At 41.6% G+C, this 19,749-nt stretch overlaps 2 protein-coding genes across 4 annotated transcripts in view; one reads left to right on the forward strand and one right to left on the reverse strand.

Annotated features, from left to right (window-relative positions):
• The first annotated feature begins 132 nt into the window (after positions 1–132).
• On the forward strand, positions 133–16,094 carry emilin2b (elastin microfibril interfacer 2b). Of its 2 annotated transcripts, none has more exons than XM_035948704.2 (9): positions 133–569; positions 718–843; positions 1,795–1,976; positions 2,094–3,827; positions 10,199–10,408; positions 10,479–10,532; positions 10,613–10,663; positions 10,745–10,861; positions 11,802–16,094. In XM_035948704.2, exons 1-9 carry the CDS (start codon positions 451–453, stop codon positions 12,131–12,133), a joined length of 2,925 nt encoding a protein of 974 aa, XP_035804597.2. In that variant the 5' UTR covers positions 133–450; the 3' UTR covers positions 12,134–16,094. The 2 variants fall into 2 exon arrangements, with proteins under 2 accessions (XP_035804597.2, XP_035804598.2); XM_035948705.2 differs by having other exon boundaries at positions 10,616–10,663.
• The window catches only part of LOC111569340 (phosphatidate phosphatase LPIN2), a 28,781-nt gene continuing 21,633 nt past the window's right edge, over positions 12,602–19,749 (reverse strand). For both annotated transcript variants that reach the window (XM_023271396.3, XM_055007032.1), the window contains exons 15-20: positions 19,586–19,734; positions 14,943–15,029; positions 14,705–14,857; positions 14,244–14,358; positions 14,034–14,137; positions 12,602–13,927 (exon numbers count right to left, since the gene is read on the reverse strand). In XM_023271396.3, coding sequence (XP_023127164.2) covers positions 13,783–13,927; positions 14,034–14,137; positions 14,244–14,358; positions 14,705–14,857; positions 14,943–15,029; positions 19,586–19,734 — 753 coding nt within the window. In that variant the 3' untranslated portion in view covers positions 12,602–13,782. The remainder of the gene's footprint in view (positions 13,928–14,033; positions 14,138–14,243; positions 14,359–14,704; positions 14,858–14,942; positions 15,030–19,585; positions 19,735–19,749) is intronic.

Genomic DNA, 19,749 nt, shown 5'->3' on the forward strand with positions numbered 1-19,749 from the left:
TGTACACATTTCTACCCAATGCTAACCTCGGTGAAGTACAAAACTTATAAATATAAAACCTCCTGTTGGTGGATCTGGAGCGCAGATTGTGACAGGGGCGCACATTTTACGCACGGAGTAATTACGGTGCCACCGAAACAAAAACGATCATTATCCAAATGTAGGTGTACGGAAATTCTGTCGGCCCATGACACTGTTGTTGTATGCGAGAGACAGCTGGATGTGGATTGTATGTTTGTGAGAGAGAGATGTGAGAAAACGGAAAAACGGCATGTCAGTACTGGAGGGGGTCCCGAAACGTCACATCCAAGGACGCTGGAAGGAGCTGGTTTGGAGCTGGTTTAGATCTGAGCACCACAGAGAGGGAGCAACCCGCAGAGCCTTGACTGATCTCCACACCACAGACTTTACTGCCGATTACAATCTCAAAGAGATAGAACTATTTCAACAATGAAGCGCGGACTTCTTCACTTTTTATTAACTTTCCCTTTCATCAGCGGGTCACCTTTCCAGTATAGCATGTTTCAGGGGAACCCATATACTAGCAGCGAAACACGACAAAGGAACAAGTGAGTAAACTGGATGCGTTTCATTTATAGCATGTTTACAAGTTAATGCCGTTTTTTCTTTTTTGTCTGTGCGTAATGGTGAACAATGGATACGCGCTGCGGATTTCTGCTGTGCACCAAGATGTGATTAACAAGTCATTTTCTGCAGAAACTGGTGTGCCTACGTTGTGCACAAGAACGTGAGCTGTGCCGTCGTGGGAGGCACGGAGAGTTTCGTGCAGCCGGAGGTTTTACCGTGTCCACCGGAGCTGCCGAACTGCGCGCAACAAGTGATGTAAGTTCCCAGAGGTCCTTGACATTGGGTGGAGGGTGGATAGGGTGTGCTTTTGTCAGTGTTTTGTACAATATGAAACAATATCTATTTCACTGACATACAGTTAGGAGAGATCACCAACTGCAAATTACTGGTATTAAGAGTCTGTTGCCAATTTTACTGCGTTTATTTGGACTTTGTGTGCCTACAGTTCCTGTAACATTCCCATTTAAGTACGTGTTCTTGACCTCTTTTTTTTATTCCGCTACTTAAGGCAAAAGTAACAAGACTATTTAAGAAAAACAAAACATCATCCCATTGTTGTGTGTTATATGCATTATTATACCAGTGTTTCATGGGAGCTTCAGTAAAAAATAACTGGACTTCATTTTATGTTCAGTTACTTCTCTGTTAAGCCCAATGATTACCATGATCGCGATGACTGAGAAACTACACAGACATCATTATTTCATAATGCACTTATTTGCTTTGGTTTTGCCTTTTAATGAGCACCAATAAATTTCAGACTAATTCCTAGAAGAATTTTCAGAACACAAAGCATCATATTCAGACATTTGTGTTTATGAATGGCAAACATATTGCTCTGACTCTGCCCTCAGTGTTCACTGAACAACAAATACACTAATGATATGCAGTTAATCACAGGCTGGCAGGCCAACAGAGTCTTCGTGAGTGGAAATGGTGGAAAGTATGAAGCTGCTTTCTCTTAACTGCATGATTGATTATTTGCAAATGTGAGTGGTGTTTATCTTGTCGTAGTTGTCAACACACTGATTTCACTATGCTGTTTATCTGCGGTTATATTGTTTTAGTGAGAGGAAGAATTGCATAAATCTAATGAGCATAGTTTTTATTTCTGTTGTTTGATTAGAATCATATGGTATATATTTCCTGTGTACATAGTCGAGAATCTTGAATGTATTTACATATTTATGTGTGTTGTGTTCCTAGATATCAAACCCATTTTAGGCCCATGTACAAAATTGCCTACAAGACTGTAACAGAGCTGGAGTGGAGATGCTGCCCGGGGTACCAGGGCCACAACTGCAGGGAGGTGAAAGACATGAAGCTTCTCCAAGTAGAGCGTTTGCCTCATGCTCCCTCCACCCCTGGGCATTTCCCTGCTCCACAAGGTGAAAGGCATGATTATAATATAAGGAAATCTAGCACAAAACATATAAAATTGAAATAACTTCTTGAATGACATAAATTTGTTAATGTCCCTACTTCTCTGTTATTTCTTGCTGTAGCGCCAAATCAGCAGACAGAAGACAAGAGAAACCATCCATGGGGAGGGGAGGGACAGTTGGGAGGTCAGACGGGTCACAGGCCACAGCAGGGTTATGGAGGGTCTCAGAGTCCACAACACCTGGAGGAGGAGGTGCAGCGACTTTCCCAGATGGTCCTTGACATGCAGGCAAGAATGACAGACATGTCCTCCAATCTGAGACTGGACTTCCAGGAGGATGCCAGTAAGATGCTTGTTACGCTGCTGAATAACCTCAAGCAGCCTGCCAGTGCACGGGGCGCAGAGACCGAAACTGTTCAGGTGCAGGACTTCTCTTTTGACGAGGGGACAGTGGCGATGGATGAGGTCATGAACAAGATTAACCAGGTCACACATGATCTGGAGTCCAAGAGCAACACCCTGGAAGACCTGCTGGGTCGTGTCAACCACCAAGATGGACAAATTCGTCTGTTAATGGAAGCTGGCCAGACTCCGCCGTCCACTCCTCATCTTCCTCCCCCAGCCAGTGATGCAGACCTGCGGGCCTACCTGGACGATAAGGTCCGAGCTCTGAGAGAGGAGTTGATGGAGGGAATAGAAATCAAAATGGCAGATTTGAAGAAGTCCTGTGATTATAAAATCATGTCAGTTCAGGAACAGTGTGAAGGACAGGAAGCCAACTACCTCAGCCTGGCCGAGCTCATGGACTCCAAGGAAAGTGACCTCCGCAGTGAGATCCAGGACCTTAAGAACAAGTTGACTGATCCAGGAAAGGAAGACAACCGGGTATCTAACTCTGTTGTGGCTCATGTGGAGAACCATGAAATCCATCTGAACTCATCAGAGAAGACTATGGTGCAGTGCCTCTCTGTAGAGGAAAAGCTGAGGAAAGAACAGGCGGAGGCCATCAAAGATCTGACGAACACTCTGGAGGACAAACTGGCCTCCATGGAGGACCGACTCACTGTCCTGTTGATGGATACAAACACTAACTCCCCATCGGATGGTCAGCCAGAGAGGGACATTAACTCCCTAAAAGGTTCTGTGCAAACTCTGGAGGACAGACTCAAAGACTTGGACCAGTTGTGCTCGAAAGAGTGCAAAGCTAATATGACTGTTGTAGAAAACATTCAGCAGGATTGCCAGAGCTGCAAAACTGCTGTAGATGCTATCGAGACTCATCTAAAAGGCCAGATAAATGGAAGTGGAGCTGAGAATGTACAGGATGAGTTAAGCTACTTGAAAGGCCGTGTGGGCAGACTGGAGGACTCGCTATCAGATATAGTCCAGCAGCAGTCTCAGACCCTGAAGAGCCTCAACTCCACCTGGGGACAGGTTAAAGCAGGGACTGAGCAGGAGGCCAAGGAGCTTTTGGAGCTCCACAGAACACAGCATGAGGAGCTGAGACAGCGGCTGGACGAGCTGGGCAGGGAAGTGAAAGCTGAGGCCGACCGCTGCAGGGAAAAAACACAAGATGTCGGGTTGGACATCGCCCACATGGACAGCCGCGTTGTTAATGTGGAGGCTTTATGCAGCAAGCTGGATCCTATCTCTGGTAGCCTCCAGAGGATCAAAGAGGGGCTGAATAAACACGTCACTGGGTTGTGGACTTGTGTGAACCAGCTGAACAGCACGGTGAGATCTCATGCTGGAGACATCGGAGGACTGAGGAGAACCTGTCAAACCTTGCAGAGCCACATCTCAGATGTAGCCAGAGACCTCCACCTGCTAACAAACGGCTCTCCGGGGAATGAAGGTAAGCTGTCTGTGCAGGAATCCAAACATTACCAGACACTTTGAAGGATTACTTTGTTCTCAGTGACACTTTCTAACTGTAACCATGAATAGCACACAAAAAGTTGAGTCCAGAAGCAAAAAATGAAAAAATACACATGGTCCTGCACAAGTGCCTGCTTGGGATGCTAACATTAACTCCTGATAACATGGTATAATAAACATTGCTACCTCAGTCTACTGACCTAAATATTCTCTACTTTTAGCTTTCCTGGAAATGCCACTACTCATAGTTACATCATCTTGCTTTAAGCCAAATTTTCCAGGTTTTTGTCAGACGAAATTTGATTTATTATCCACAGAAGTTTCGATAGTAGAAGTTTAAGATAGTAATGAAATAGCTGCAATATTTCCTGGCCTTTTAGATCATTGCCTGGACTTCATATCTTATTTGTTTATCCCAGACTGACGGTGTTCTTGAAGAGGCTGAACTATTGGACTGTGCTTCAGTGTGTGAGTGAGAGGAAGTTGGATTTTCATTTTACCATGTTCTCAGTTAAAGCAGGCGGCCTTTATTAAACACACATGCTTGATTTAATAGACCCCACTTGTGTTGAGCAATGCCTTGGCATGAAGAAATACTGTTCACCAGGCTTATTTGTGCATCCAAGTGTGCGTTTATGTGTGTGTTTGCCAATAAACCTTATACCTGGGAGTATCACATTTTTCAGGGTGTAAAATGTTTTCATTACTTTAAATGAGAACATCGGGGGTGATCCTGCTCACCTAGTTTAATATTATGTGGATCATTTTCTATTTGTTTATGTTTAATGCTGGATTTTGTTGCTATGAACATGCTTGAAATTGTAGATGCTCATATCAGTGCATTTGTTGCATACTTCTCGTGTGAGTCTGCTCACTAATGGTACCTGTGAGACTGAGCTGGACTTGACGGTTGTAAATGCAAACTAGTCGCACACCCATAATGTTTACGAGCTGAGGCTCTTCCTCTGGGACCAGCTAGTTTCAGTTACTGGTTTATGGGGCAGGTGATGTAGCGTGCAGTCAGAATATAATAGAAAGTAAACTGGAGGAATCAAATAGTTCTTGTTCAGTCCAAGTGAGACCAACAGATTCAACAGTGCAGCTGTGAGATGCCAGTTTGCTCATTTTTGCCACTCAGTCTGTGATGACTAAGAGCTGTTACCACCCCATGGTTTTTGTCATTATGTGGCATTTAATTCATCAGCCTGTCACTGGGAAGTTCCGCAAGCGAGAGCGCAATTATTCACAGTTTCCACTCTCTCTCTGAGATGTTGGAGGCCTCTCTCTGCTTGGCTCGCTGTCTTTGCTCCGTCAGCTACCTCATCCTGTTGTCTCCCGCCCTGCTTATCTGAAGAGGCTGGAAAATGCCGCTCGGAGGAGTTTGTCACAGAGAATTCAGCACACAGTTTATCAGGGATCCCCTCTCAGGGGCCGCTCTTTATTTCAGAGCCAAGTGTGTTTAGATTAGGTGCTACTGGATCGACATTTATGTCCTTGCAGTCTCTTCAGTGCTGTTACATTTTTTTGCTCCTTTTCTTCGGTTCCATCTGCAGCTTACTCACTTTTTTTTAGCGTCCATGGCTGAGTTCCTTTTCTGTTGAAATAAACACTGTGAAAAGTCGAAGCTGCACTGAGGTCCCAAAGGCCATCCGTCAATATGTTTACCATGATGTCATACCAGTTGTTAACCTTAACAGAGCGGGTCAGGAAAAAAACGAGAAGAGCTCTACTCTGTCATTTCTTAAATCACTTTGTAGCTTTCATTGCATGCTAACAGCGGTCTTCAAGAATTAATTTATTATTGCTTGGTAAGTCATAAAAGAAATGCATAAGCCAGTGAGATTTTTTATGACAGTCCATTTTTCATTTAACAGCCACATATTAATGAAGAAAGTACATCAAACAGTTGTTCGTGTCCCCAGAGCTGCATAAAAACTCAGCATAAAAACGAATTCTTCACAAGTCCAAAATCTGCCAGTAGGTTTGAAAAGTTTATCTTAAAAAAATAACAAAATTCTTCCTTTTATGGGAACCAGAAACTGAAAAAAAAAGAGATTTATCAGATTTTCAGCTTTGAAAATCAGTCATTGAACTAATCAAAATAATCAAATCTGAGACCGAATTAATCACCAACAGTTTGTAGAGACCTGACAAAAAAAATTTAAAAACGTGATTCTCAGCTCAATATAGAAGCCATTAGCGATTTAACTGAGTCCAACAATAATGTGACAAAAATTCAGGAACTGTTTTCCTGAAGTGAGCTGAACTGTACTTGTGGGCACTTGGAAAAACAATCAAGTTTTTTTCTATTTCAACCTTAGTTTTTTTCTTTTTTTATGATTTATGACATAATTGTGTTATCCTGTAAAGATGTTTTTGAGTTCTCTGTGCTTCTAGCCGTGGTTCTCCTGTAAATACAGAGGTGCAGGACTTTATATTACAATGGAAATGAACCCACAATGAATGAAAATGTAACTAAAAAACACCACTTAATAGATAAACTGAACCAAAATGTCTTCATAGGGGGTTCATTCTTTCAGCAACATTTCACAGTTTGCATCCATGTCTACAGAATAAACTAACCATTAATGAAGATTGCAAGATGCAGTTGATGCTCCTTTGTTTTTAGTCAAAATTAACCAATTTCTCAAACAGTTAAAGGGGTCCTGTGGAGTCTTTTGCCACTAGTAGACTCGCATGTGTCTGCACAGTTAACGCAATGCACACCAAGTTTCTTTATTGTACCGTTTTTAAATACAGCCTGCAAAGATGGTGAGGAAGACTGCAAGCTAACAATCATGGATGGAAACATTGCTTGATCCTCATTGTTTCTTAAAAAAAAAAAAAAGCGTAGCACATGTTGTATGAGGAAAGAAATACTTTCTGCACATTGATTAGATGTCAAGGATGAGCTGTGTATCTGGGAAACACTGAATGTAAACATTGCTTTTGTTTATAAGAAAATTTGACAATTGGCTGTCAGGTCGGAGCTTTTTGTGCCCATTCTTGATTTTCTCATTCTTCCAGCGAAGCAAGAGCAGAGACGAAGGTCTGTTTGTCTGTCAGTAAGATTATACAACAACTACCAGGTCAAGTTTCATTAAACTTGGAGAAGACAGAAGAAACACCCTATAAAATTCTGGTGCGGATCCCGACCACTTTGGTTCAAATTGTGAAACATGGCATCGTCCAAGGTGGAAGCTGTGCATTCTGTCTCATTTAACATGTTTTTAGTAGATTTATGTCAGGGAACCATACACTACAAAGTGTTTGATAAGGAGGCCTCAGGCTACTTAAAGCAGCATCGTAAAGCTCTATTATGGAAACCTCTTTAGATAAGAAAGCATGCTTTCCTGATTCTGACAAGACTCGGTGGTTTAGCTCGTGGCTTAGTGACCTGGGGGAGATAAGGTGGACACACTGGTCAGCGGTCAAACATGATAACCTCATGAACCTCAAGCAAGATGGGACCCGACCGAAAGCCCTCAAGAGCAATAAAGTTCCTCAGCATTGCTCTGCTGCTTCAAGTGTTGCTGCTCATTTGTATCCTGTCGCCCTGACAGAGGAGGTGTTGCATTATTTTGGCGTAAGGAATATATCAATCTCCTTTTGCTCTCCTGAGTTTTGCTTGGAGCGCTGAATTCTGAGACTGGATTTATGGATTCCTAAATCAAAGCCCGAAGAGCCCAGTCGTGTTTTGGTGACTCATAAAGTCAACATTCACTAAATGGCTATGCAGTCATTATTATGTGCTATTTAACGTAGAAAGTGGCAGTTCTTGGGGCACAAGGGGCTGTTGTATCCGGGAACTCAACGAGGGGAAAGTGGCTAACAACAAAGAGAGGATTTCCCATGCTGCTTTGGTAGAAGACTGCAAATTTGCGGTCGACAGCAGATCCAGCTGCATTTGTTTACGACTCACCTCTTTCATCGGGACAAACACTCACACGCAGACATATATCCTGCATTCACCTCTTTTATCTTTGTGGCAGTAGGTCTGAAATCAGTTTCGGATCAAAGTCTGCTCACATACCTCGCTTTATATGAGGAAGGACACGACTGAGGAACCAGACAAACACGTGTGCATATTCGCAGACTTACCCCCTGTGCAGTTTTACAGCTACTCGCCGGTCTCTCAGCACATGTTGCGTTTAACAGGCAGACTTTTCTGGCTTCTATATACTAAATGACCCTTTGCCGAGGGGTCGGGGGACAAGCTGTCTGGCAGTAGAACATGTGGACGTGCCTCCGGATGCTGCTGGTATTCCTTTTATGTGCTGGTTTCCCTTTTTAAAAAGCAAAGTTGGGGCCTGTTTAGTAGCCCAGAGAGTAGCAGCGGCGATGTGCCCCGAGCTTGGGACGGATGATTAGTTGATAAAATCCCGGATTCTTCTTAGCTGTGGCTCTCAGGAATGCAGCCATTTAGAGTCAATCACTATTTGATGGCAGATGGAGCAGCAGGTTGTCATTTAGTCTGTTTATGTCTCTAATAACAGGCTCAGCTAATCACTCACTGTTAGGATGTTTCTGACACTCAGCAGGAGCCCAACCATAAACATTAACACAATTGCATGTTTTGTGCAAGTGAAAATTAGAGATGCAACATAAAATCACAACGTACAATATAATGTGTTGTAGCTATCAGATTTGTCAGCCTTTGATTTCGCAAAAAGGTCATCAAACACACTTCAGTGTTGCTTTATGTAGTGGAAAAAATACCAGGAGCATCTTGAAAGTGCTAAATTATAATGCACTATAAATGTTTTGATTATAGTTTGTGGTAGAGTTGTATTAGATGTGTGGACAAAAATACAACAGAAATTTTGCCCCAAAATTTGTTTCAACATGCAAAACGCACACATCTTTCCAGTTATCTTGAGAGCCAAATCTTTGTTATGTTTCTGAGGACTTGTATGGTTGCTTATTGAGCTTTACCTGTTTTTCTTTTAGCCAGTATAGAACCAGACTCTCGTTATGCTCCTTTGTAAACATGATCTTCTTAATTTAACCACCAAACAAACTAGTAAATCCTACGCTTCGCAAATGAGGGCAGTGTTACAAATTAGTGTCAGATTCATGTCACTTCTATTTTAGCTACGTTCTGGATTATATTTCCAGAAAACGAACTGTATCATGAAATATAAATATTGCAGTATACTGTAAAATTACAGAGACATATACTGTGACGGAAGTTTTTTTCTGTACAGCCCACTAATAGTTAGATGTTTAGGCTTTTTTTATATATATACTACAAGATGCACATGTGATTTGCCTACTTATTGCATGTATGCACAAGACTGAAAACAAATTTTTATTCATTCATTCATGCATGCACACTGATTAGCCACAACATTAAAACCACCTACAGGTGAAGTGGTTTGCACTGATCAATACAATATTCTGCTGGGAAGCTTTGGGTCCTCAGCTTTCACAAATATCTTGATTAAAAAAAAAACAAAAAAAAAAAACACATTTTATACTAATAAAAAGTTGTGGTCGGGCAGAAATTGTTATAAAAGTATGTTTTGAGATGTAATGACCTACATGTATAGTGTAATAAATCACATTAATGGCATTAATGGTGACGTTCTGACATGTTGGTGAGTCATTCCAGTGAGTCAGCACATTAAAATGCTGAGTGCAATATCACTTCTCCAGGGCAGTAATTACTTTTAAACTCTTTATAATATCATTGCCAACTTGACTTTTAATGTGAAATATTAGTTTCCTGCTTTTCTATTTTAGCACTTATTTTTACCAAACGTACCTCTTTTTTTCTTGCTTCACTGCCACACACGGGTGTTTTGTAGTCATTATTTTACTCTTTTTATTCTTAAGCTGCTTTAATTTTTAAGCAACATCTGGCACAAGAATTCCCTTCAGGATGAATACTAGTTTATCTCTTCTCTTCTTATCTTATCTTCATCACATATGGATGGAACGCAGCTATTGAATAATATCGTTACATATGTTCTACATGCCCAAACCTCTACTGTGGGAAAAATTTATCGCTGAAGCACTGTATAATTACAGTAATGGCTGCATTGAAAGAGAGATAACTATGGTTGTCTGAAAGGTAATTTGTTTTATTGCAGTTACATCACCAGCACTGAGACTCCAAGGAGAAGGACAGCATAAAAGCGAAAACTATCTTCATAAAAAATGACCTCCGTTGGCATTTTCTGTGCATAATTTCAAGGTTTTTGACTGGGATTAACAATCCATGGAGTTCTAATGCTGAGCCACTATGTAACCAGATGGTTTGTTACATATCTGACCTCCAAACATCTGTGCCTCTCTGACCTGCAGCCTCTCCCCCATCGCTCACTGCCTGTCTGCTCTGTTCAGGTGTTCAGGTTGGAGTGGAGGCCGCCGGACTTCCTCAGGGCTCAACTAAGAGCCTCACGGTGCCGATGGGCCCCGTGGACGCCTCCCTCCCTCAGCCACCTGTGATGGAGACCGGAGAGGCGGGCCCTCCCGGCAAGATGACCCAGTCCAAGTTGCCCAAAGGGACCGACGGCAGCATGATGCCTGTTCAGGGTTTTGCCGGAGCTCCAGGTGAGCCTCGGCTACCTGCGCAAACGCTCACAGCATCGTTCGTGTCTCATCTTCTTGTTTTATTTCACAGCTTCACCAGTCAAACCTACTGACTCCCTAAAGACCAGCATGCCTCTGATCTCAGGTAAATCCTTTTAATTTTTAATGCTGTGCCACGACTGAGCTGCTGTAGAGTGAGTGAAGCTATTTCTATTTGATCCACAGTAGTAAACATGCCCCACAGACCTCCACCTCAGAAACCCGTCACAGCTTCAGGTCTGATTTTATTCATTATTCAGCTTCCTGCCTGCGTTCCGGTCATGTTTGCTAACATGTGATGTTTCTTCCCGTTTGCAGGTGAGAAGGTGTCGTTCTCAGCCGGTCTGACTCTTCCACCGTTCCAAGGAGACGTTGGAATCGTTCGATTCAACAAAGTGCTGATCAATGATGGAGGACATTATGACCCTCACACAGGTATCTGTTACTACAGTCTCACTGACCCAGACAGAGGAGCACATTTTCCTCCTCCGCTATCAATCTGTGTACATTTGAATTCAGTGTGATATTTGAGAATCACTAACAACTGTGTAGATGTTTTTAATGCTTTGAAACCCAAGCAGTTCCAGGCCATTAGTCACATTTAATTACTGCAATATAAAGCCCTGCTCCTCCATGGAAACAGCACCACCATGGTTGGAAATAGGGAGAACTCAAAAGAGGCTTTTGTGCAGTGTAAGTTATAATGTCATAAATATATATATATATTAAAGTTGGATTTATTTGACAAAATTGAAACAAATTGATTCAACATGTACAGTATTTTTGGGGGGCTACACATGCTATAGATATTTCACAACTTACATTTCTCCAACACGGCCTGCAGTTCAGCCCAGTGCTTCCAAGAAGGTCCTGAATTTTTGTTGTGTTATTGTTGGTGTTTCACAGATGTGCCGAGGAGTACAGATTTGTTTTTTGCAGAATCTGGTTGCTACTCATGGTTTATTTTTTGGTACTTTTTACAAATCAGACATGTAGAAAAAAAGTGATTTTGATAAAATATCATGACTTTAAGCTTAGATTTGGTTTTCTGACAGAAGGGCACATAACAAATGATTAATTTACCATAAAATAGTTTAAAATCCAATGATTCTATCTTTCTTTATAGTTTATGATTGATAAATGTTGTCATTTTCGAGTTTGTTTTTTGAAGATTACATGCATTTCAAACCCAAATCAATCCTTTATTCTATGTCTTAATGTCTGAAAAACTATGAATAATACTCATCGCAGAGAGCCACATCACATCTATCAAAGAAACTGTTTAGCAAATTGCTTGTTGATCTACTAGTTGTAGAGGTATTTGAGTTTGGACCAAAAGAATCAGTGCATTTACAGCATCTCCTTGTGTTCCCAGGTATCTTCACAGTTCCTACAGATGGTTGCTACCTGGTCACAGCTGTTCTCGCAGCCCAGCGAGGCGAGAAGGTCGAGGCGGTTCTGTCCGTGTCCAATCACAGCATCCAGAGGTTGGACTCTGCAGGCTTCCTGTCCGGAGTCGCTGCACCGCTTTCACATGAACAGTGTGGCTGCAGCAGTTCGACCTCACTGAGTCTGGTTCTGTCACTGAGGCGAGGAGACCGAGCCGGACTCGTCGTGACCGCCGGGAAGCTCGCCATCTCAGCCTCGTCCGAGATCCTGTCGTCTTTCAGCGCCGTGCTTCTTTACCCCAGCCCCTCAAAACAGTAGCTCCTCCACTTCCACACGCAACCGACACATTACATAAGCCATAAGTGGAGTACAGAGATGTTACGTTACCGGTGATACACTGAGGGAGGAAGGCACATTGTGTTCACCGCAAGGGAAAGAAGGAAAGTCTCCAAGTAATAAATGAGATTATTTCTATCATGAGTACTAATATATAGTTTCAATGCAATTATTTTATATTTTTAATTGTATAGTTTTGTTTTTGACTTAGCTCTTACAAATATTTGCTTTAAAATATCTGCAGTAGTCTGAGTTTCCCCTTTAATATTAGAAAAAACAAAGATATGCAACTACATCACCTTGTAGATACTATTTGTTTTAACTTGTAACCCATACATTCATTGCTGGAGGCTTATTCTATCCTCAAACCTGAAAGTATGTCTTAAAATGTAAGGGATGACATGACATTCTCATCATGGTGGTGCTAAATGTCCAAAATAAGCTTCCATCTTTCAAATACAAACTTTTATTAAAGCATCATCCAACGTAAGACATCTGTTTTACCTATTTATCTGTACAATAATAAACATTAAATACACTATACTAGTTTACTACAGCAAATCTACAGTTTTGGCGCACTTTACAAATTATTCATGTTTTCAAATCTCACCCCTCACACAGTCCAACACATTTATCAAAACCTTCAGTCATCCATTGTGCTTTAATGGTTACATCTTAATGTAAACTGGTTTACAAGGTAATCACAACAATCTACAGAAAAAGACCTGAAGCAGCAGCAACTTCAAAAAACTATGATAATACTGTGTGGTTTCTTCACACAAAGTTTATCACTTTCATAGAAAGAATGCGGTAAATTTGACTGACGGCTGTTACTGAGCATGAAAATAACACAAACAAAAAGACATTCATATCCTGCAGTTTTCACAACAGCAACATCTGGCAAAAACATCAGCAAAGGGTCAGAATTCATCAAAAATAGTTATATAGTCTAACTAAATCTTGATTTAGAAAAATACTTACCAAATAGCAGCGATATTTACATTTCAGAAAGTGATTGTTGTTTCTCCTATATTGCAGTAATGCAGTTTTTAACTATGAGCACATTTTACTTCTTAGCATACAAGTGCAAAATCCTTTAGCTTTGGAGCAAAAATACAATAAATAAAGAGCAAAGGAGGCCCTAAAGGACGACTACACGGCTATAATACACCGTGGAGTTCTCAAAGGAGCACTACAGTCAGTAGTTTTGTTTCACGTTGGCCAGTTTTCTTCAACTCCACCATCTAAATAAGTGCTGAGGCAACTTATTCTCATATGTATTGTAACATAAACTGTGCAAATGGTAAGAACAACAGCAGATTCTTCATAGTTTTGACAGTCATACACGCCAAAAGTCTCAAATACAACTATTCTGTGCAGCTCCAACACAAAGATTATTCTGGAAGTGCGTGAAGGGAATAAACCCTTAATTGAGAAGATTGTGTTGCACAAAAAAAAAATACGGAAACATTCAAACTGTTCCACTAAAGCAGAATGTGTCCAAGACGATATCAAACTATCCAGTGGCCGACACGAGACTCAAACGTCGTCGGTATTGCACAAGTGCACACAGCTGTTGAATAAATTACTGAGTTCAGCTGATTTCAAGTAAGAAACTGAAGACATTTGAGTTAAAGCGGCTCCTCAAAGCAAACCTCAGCGATCGGTTCTCTCCAGTAGCAGAAGGAGCTGAACTCCGGGCAGCTGAAGGTGGCGTTGTGTTGCGTACTCCGTAAAGGAAAAACATGCTCCACCAGCTCACTCAGCCGGCTGTATCTGCCAAATATTTAAAAAAAACAGCAGTGGAAAAACAATAAAATGTTTGTCTGAGAGAAACAGCTGACAGACGAAAACAATCACGCCACTGAGGGTCATTACTCACGATGTTTTATTGCCTTTGGCTTGTTCCAGGATCAACTCCCCTTTGGGATTCACTGTGAATATCCGGCACACTGGCACACCCACTTGCTTATAGGCAAACACATCCTTATATACCAGGGGGGAAAACAGACAGTGAGGGTGATTTTCCTGACGTTTTAGAAGAAAAAATCGAATCTGCAGTGATGAAAGAAAACTAAAATATTACACTTACACTCGCTCTGTTTCCAAAGGCGGCGTAGAAAGGATGCGTGTTTGGGAAGAACAAGTTCTTGATGTCTGTGAGGCACTCGATCTTGAACTTCTCAGGCTTCTTTTCTATGACCTCTCTGATGAGAGGATTTCAAAAGGATTAGAGAATTAACCTCCAACCTGCTGGAGTCGCCTGCTTTTAATTGAGCTAATTTGTTATGACTCTTAAGTCTCTTAAGTAAAATAAAATGCTGCTGAAATAGCATTCAACACAAGTCAAACAAGCAAAATGTAATTTGCATCGTGATAAATGACTTCCTTGATGTTTTTGCTTCATCTCCACTATAATTTTCTGGAAGAGCTGCATCAGTCTCAGTCAACGCTGCTGCAAAACTTGCTCGATAAACATCCATTACTTAAATCCCGTGATGAATCACAGGTAGTCATGTTGTTGCAGAGCGTCGGATAAAGAGGATTTCTTACCTGTGGAAGGCAGAGAAGAGGCTGCTTGGGGAGAGCATGAGGGGTCCCTGAGGCAGGAGGGTCCCTCGGTCGTTCACCCAGTGCAGATATCCTCGAGTCATGTCAGCCATGCCGATCGCTCGGGCCGAACAGTACAGGAACTTGTAACCATTCCTGCAGCGGTCAGACAGTCTTGGGTTAAATCTTTCACCGTTTTTACAACGGGCAGCAGAATATGATCGTGGAAACTGTTTCTTACTCTTTAACTGAGTGGTAAAGTTTAGCGATTCCCTGGTGAGTCCAGTCTTTACCAAGCTGAGGCAGAATCTGACCAAACACGTCGGATCTGAGGGGAAAAATCAACATGATAAAAGGCTTTCCAACAAGACAGGAACAGGATTACCTGATAAAAATGATGTAAGTGATGATACAATTTAGAGTGAACCTCATTAAAGCTGGAATGCAAGATTTTTAGATATAAATGAACATCCAAATGAAGTCACACGATGCTGATTAAGCTCATCTGTTTTGTGTAAATTTCTCTGCAACTTACAGTATAGTGGAGTTTAGATGTATTTTACATGAACCAACAATGAGCATGAACTGAGGATGAGAGCAGCAATAACAACAGAAAAAGAGGCAAGAAAAATTTCTGATGCTCCAATAAAAAAATAAAAATAAAAAATTCAGCGTACAGCAGAAGGATTGCAATCTCAAGAAAGAAAACAATCCATGTTGAGATGTGCATCATAATGGCACTATTTGCTGCCACAAGGGGGCAAAATCTGTTCCCCAATGCAGGTTTAATTGTACTATTTTTTCTTTAGAACAACTGTCAGGGTGATTACAATACTGTCATTTCTGCTACACGTTCACATGATGCCTGCCTTGTGTATTCTGGAGCACCGGTAAACCAAAATGCACACGAATGGCGGAAAGTTTTGAAGACAAGCTTAGACCAAGTTGTAAATACTGGACATGCATCTGTAGGGTGTGTCATCGCTGCTGCACAGTGGAAGATGTTAGAAAAATAGAGTGGAGACACTGCAGGTTTGTTTTATCCACCAGTCAGCAAACACCTGAGCCGGCTAAACAATGTTGTCAATCACCAGCCTGTTGTGATCTTGGAGTTATTTAGAATCGTCCTGAGTATCACCATATTTGTTGTTTACATCATGCAAAAGCAGAAGTTCGATTAAGTCTTGACTTCTATAGTAGTGGAATCATCCGGTAAACAACTATTTTCACGAAGCAGCCGTTTTTTGTTTTTTTTTTTTTTTTATAAATGTGTTGTCAAAAAGCTGTGCTATTGCCGCCTGAAAATAATTATTACTTTAACAGTTAAGGCACTCGAATGATGCATGTTGTCAAAAAATAAATAAATAATAATGCTGTTGGAGCCAAAATATGATCTCTTTGTTTTATTATGAATGTTGGTATGACTGTGTGGGTGTGGCTTTAGGAGCCACGTGGTTTTCCACCGTAGGGCGTGGACTGCATATATACCGGCTAATGAATGAATGAAGGCAGGTGTCTAGTTTGGAGAAGGAAGCCGAACAGTTTTCGACCGTGCTCAAACGCCGTGTCAAGCAGGTCAATGTTGTCAGGTTTTATAATTTTGGTTTATTGGAGGCTTAAAGTTGACTGAATGATAACTTACCTGCAATTGCCGTCAATAAATGAAACGTCCAGTACAAACGAGCAGAGACTGTTTTAATTTGAAGCCGCACGCCAACTGCCACCTCAGTGACTACAGATAAAGTCACTACACAAAAGTCGAAAACTGGCTTATTGTTGAGAACACGAACTGTTAAGTTGAAAGCCAGGAAGAGGGTCACCGTTGGAGGTTTCAGGCTCTGGAAAACCTGCCGATCGCTGAGGACAACGTGGGATTTATCACTACGGAAAAGCTGTCGGTGGCTGAGGACGACGCTGCTCGGCCTGCTGTTTACTTCAGACAAGCGGCACATACAGCGTATGGACAACAGGTATGTTGCGCTACCAACACAATACATGGCCATAATTAACTATAAACAATTGTGTGCACACCCAGGGCCGTTTTCCTGAAATAAAAGGAAAGAGACAAATCCAATGCGTTGGTAACGACCTGAACTCGATCTGAAATAATTGTGAGGTGTTCTATTTGTGAACTGAGGTGTGTGTTATATGGGTGAAGGTATTTGTGATTCAAACTTGAAACAAAAAAAAAAGGCTGGTGTAACTGATCCAATGAAAGGTGTTTATTATATTTAATTTGAGGGTATTGTGTGACGATGGAGTCTGAAAATGTACAGAGTGAAACAAATGATCAAGCATTGTTGGTTGAAGCCATGTGGAGCAACAAACTTCTCATCTATTGCCACCAAGAGAGATTCCATATTTTGATGGGGATCCTCTCCAGTATAGAACTTTTGTCCGAGCATTTGTACATTGTGTAGAGCGTAACACGAGCAACAGAGGTGATTGTTTGTACTTTCTTGATAAATACACCAGGGGTCAACCCAGAGACTTGGTACATAGCTGTCAACATATGCCACCTGACAGAAGTTATGAAATGGCAAAGAATCTGTTGGAACAACTGTTTGGTGATGAATACAAGATCACTGCAGCCTACATGGAAAAGGCGCTCAGCTGGCCACTAGTGAAGGCGGAGGATTTAAAATCTCTTCAAGCTTATGCTCTGTTTCTATGTGAATGTTGCAACGCCATGAAACATGTACAATACATGAGAGCGCTAAATATGCCAGCAAACATGAAAACATTGTTCTCAAAGCTTCCATACAAGCTAAGAGAAAAATGGAGAGCCTCTGTTTGTGAAGTCATTGAAAAATACAATCATAGGCCACAATTTACAGACATCGTCACATTCATTGAACGTCAGGTCAAAGTCACTTCCGATCCTGTCTTTGGAGACATTCAAACCACACCAGCAAATACAGGAAGTAAATCTGTGAACAAATTAAGGTCAAACCCACAAAGCAAACCCAGATTCAAAGGAGACAGCTTTGCAACTGTTACCACCATTGAAACACCAATAGTGGAAGATCTAGGAAGGTTTAAGCAAAGCAAGGCATCTGCTCACACTCCCAACTCTTGTATATGCTGTTTTAAAGGTCACACATTGGACCAATGCCCCCCTTTCAGGACACAGAGAAGAACAGTGTAAGAGTTGCAACCCTGTTGCTTCTGTGAATAGAATCTCCATTACGAACTTGGAGCAGCTGCTGATCAATCAGCACAAACATGATTTTAATGAACGGTCATCAGAAGACAAAGAGGAAATGTCAAGGGATGACATGAAGTTCTTGGAAATCATGAAGGATTCATGCAAGATCCAAAATTGTCATTACACCTTGGAACTTCCCTTTAAACATAAAGACATTTCTCTGCCAAACAATCAATGTGTTGCTAGGCAACGTATGCTTGGATTGAAAAGAAGGTTTATGAGAGATGAGAAGTTCCACCGAGAATACACCAACTTTCTCAACGATGTAATCAGTAAGGGATATGCTGAGTGCGTACCTGAAAAAGAGCTGGAAAAGTCTGATGGTAAGGTGTGGTACATTCCGCACCATGGAGTGTACCATCCCAAAAAAGGAACTCTGCGTGTTGTTTTTGATTGTGGAGCAGAGTATAAAGGGAAATCTCTCAATAAGGAGCTTCTACAAGGCCCTTACCTCACCAGCTCTTTGTTAGGAGTCCTTATCCGATTCAAACAAGAACCTGTGGCCCTGATGACTGATGTTCAAGCAATGTTCTATCAAGTCAATGTGGCACAGAAAGATCGTGACTTCCTTTGGTTCTTGTGGTGGCCTGAGGGCGATGCATCTCAGGAACTGGTAGAATATAGGATGACTGCATCTGTTTAGGGTGGTGTCTTCTCCTAGCTGTGCTTGTTATGCCCTCCGAAAGACAGCAGAAGACAACCAAAACAGTTTCCCTGCTGATGTAACTGACAGTCAAGAGGAACTTCTACATGGACGACTGTCTTAAAAGTTTGCCATTAGAAGATGATGCTGTTGAAATGGTCAAGGACTTAACAACCATTTGTCAAAAAGGAGGCTTCCATTTGACAAAATGGATGAGTAACAACCGTAAGGTGCTGCTATCTATTCCAGAAGAGGACAGGGCAAAGAATCTCCAGGAATTAAATCTGGACAGAGACCAATTGCCAGTAGAGAAAGCCATCAAATGCCGTGTCAAGCAGGTGAATGTTGTCAGGTTGTATAATTTTGGTTTATTGGAGACTTAAAGTTGACTGAATGATTACTTACCTGCAATTGTTGTCAATAAATGAAACATCCAGTACAAACGAGCAGAGACACTGTTTTAATTTGAAGCGTCAGACTAAAGGACACCAACTGCCACTTCAGTGTCTACAGGTAAAGTCACTCCAAATACTATGGTCAGCCGTTTTCCATTGCAACACTGAAACTAGTGAAACATATTTATAGTTAATTTGAAAGAAACATTAAAGCTAGCAGTGCACTTTCATAGCTTTAGTGTCAAAAATTCCACACATCTCGTCTCAATAAACTTTCCGGAGCTTCCACTCGATGGCCGGTCAATTGATCCGTACAGTGTGAGCAAAGAAAGTGGCAGGTTCTGGCTGATTTAAAACATGTAGCGGGGGTTAATATGTTAGACAAAAGTAGTAAAACTGAACAGTGTCTGCCCAGCATTAAAGATCCGCATGCTATAGCTGATATATGACAACTGTGCTGCCAAAATGTTCTGGCTAGAGGTCTAGATTTTCCGGTCTGGGAATAAATAGCCGGTTCTCACAGTTAAAGTTTGGAACGAACTGAACATTCTGTGCCAAACAGAAAAGGACAGCTGCATTTACTTTTACACCCTGAGAATTAATACAACATAAGAAAGAGGTGTGCACATTTCCCGTACTTGGTGATGGTGCCATCGATGTCGGAGATGATGACCTTGTCGTCCCAGTTCCACAAGTAGATGGTTCCCTCACAGCGACACGTTCCCTGGTACTGGGTGGTGATGCTGAAGGTGACGTCGTTCGGTCCATCCCTCAGCTTCAGGCTGGCCTGGACGAGACGCAC

Source organism: Amphiprion ocellaris, chromosome 22, assembly GCF_022539595.1.
Source record: "Amphiprion ocellaris isolate individual 3 ecotype Okinawa chromosome 22, ASM2253959v1, whole genome shotgun sequence".
NCBI lineage: Eukaryota > Metazoa > Chordata > Actinopteri > Pomacentridae > Amphiprion > Amphiprion ocellaris.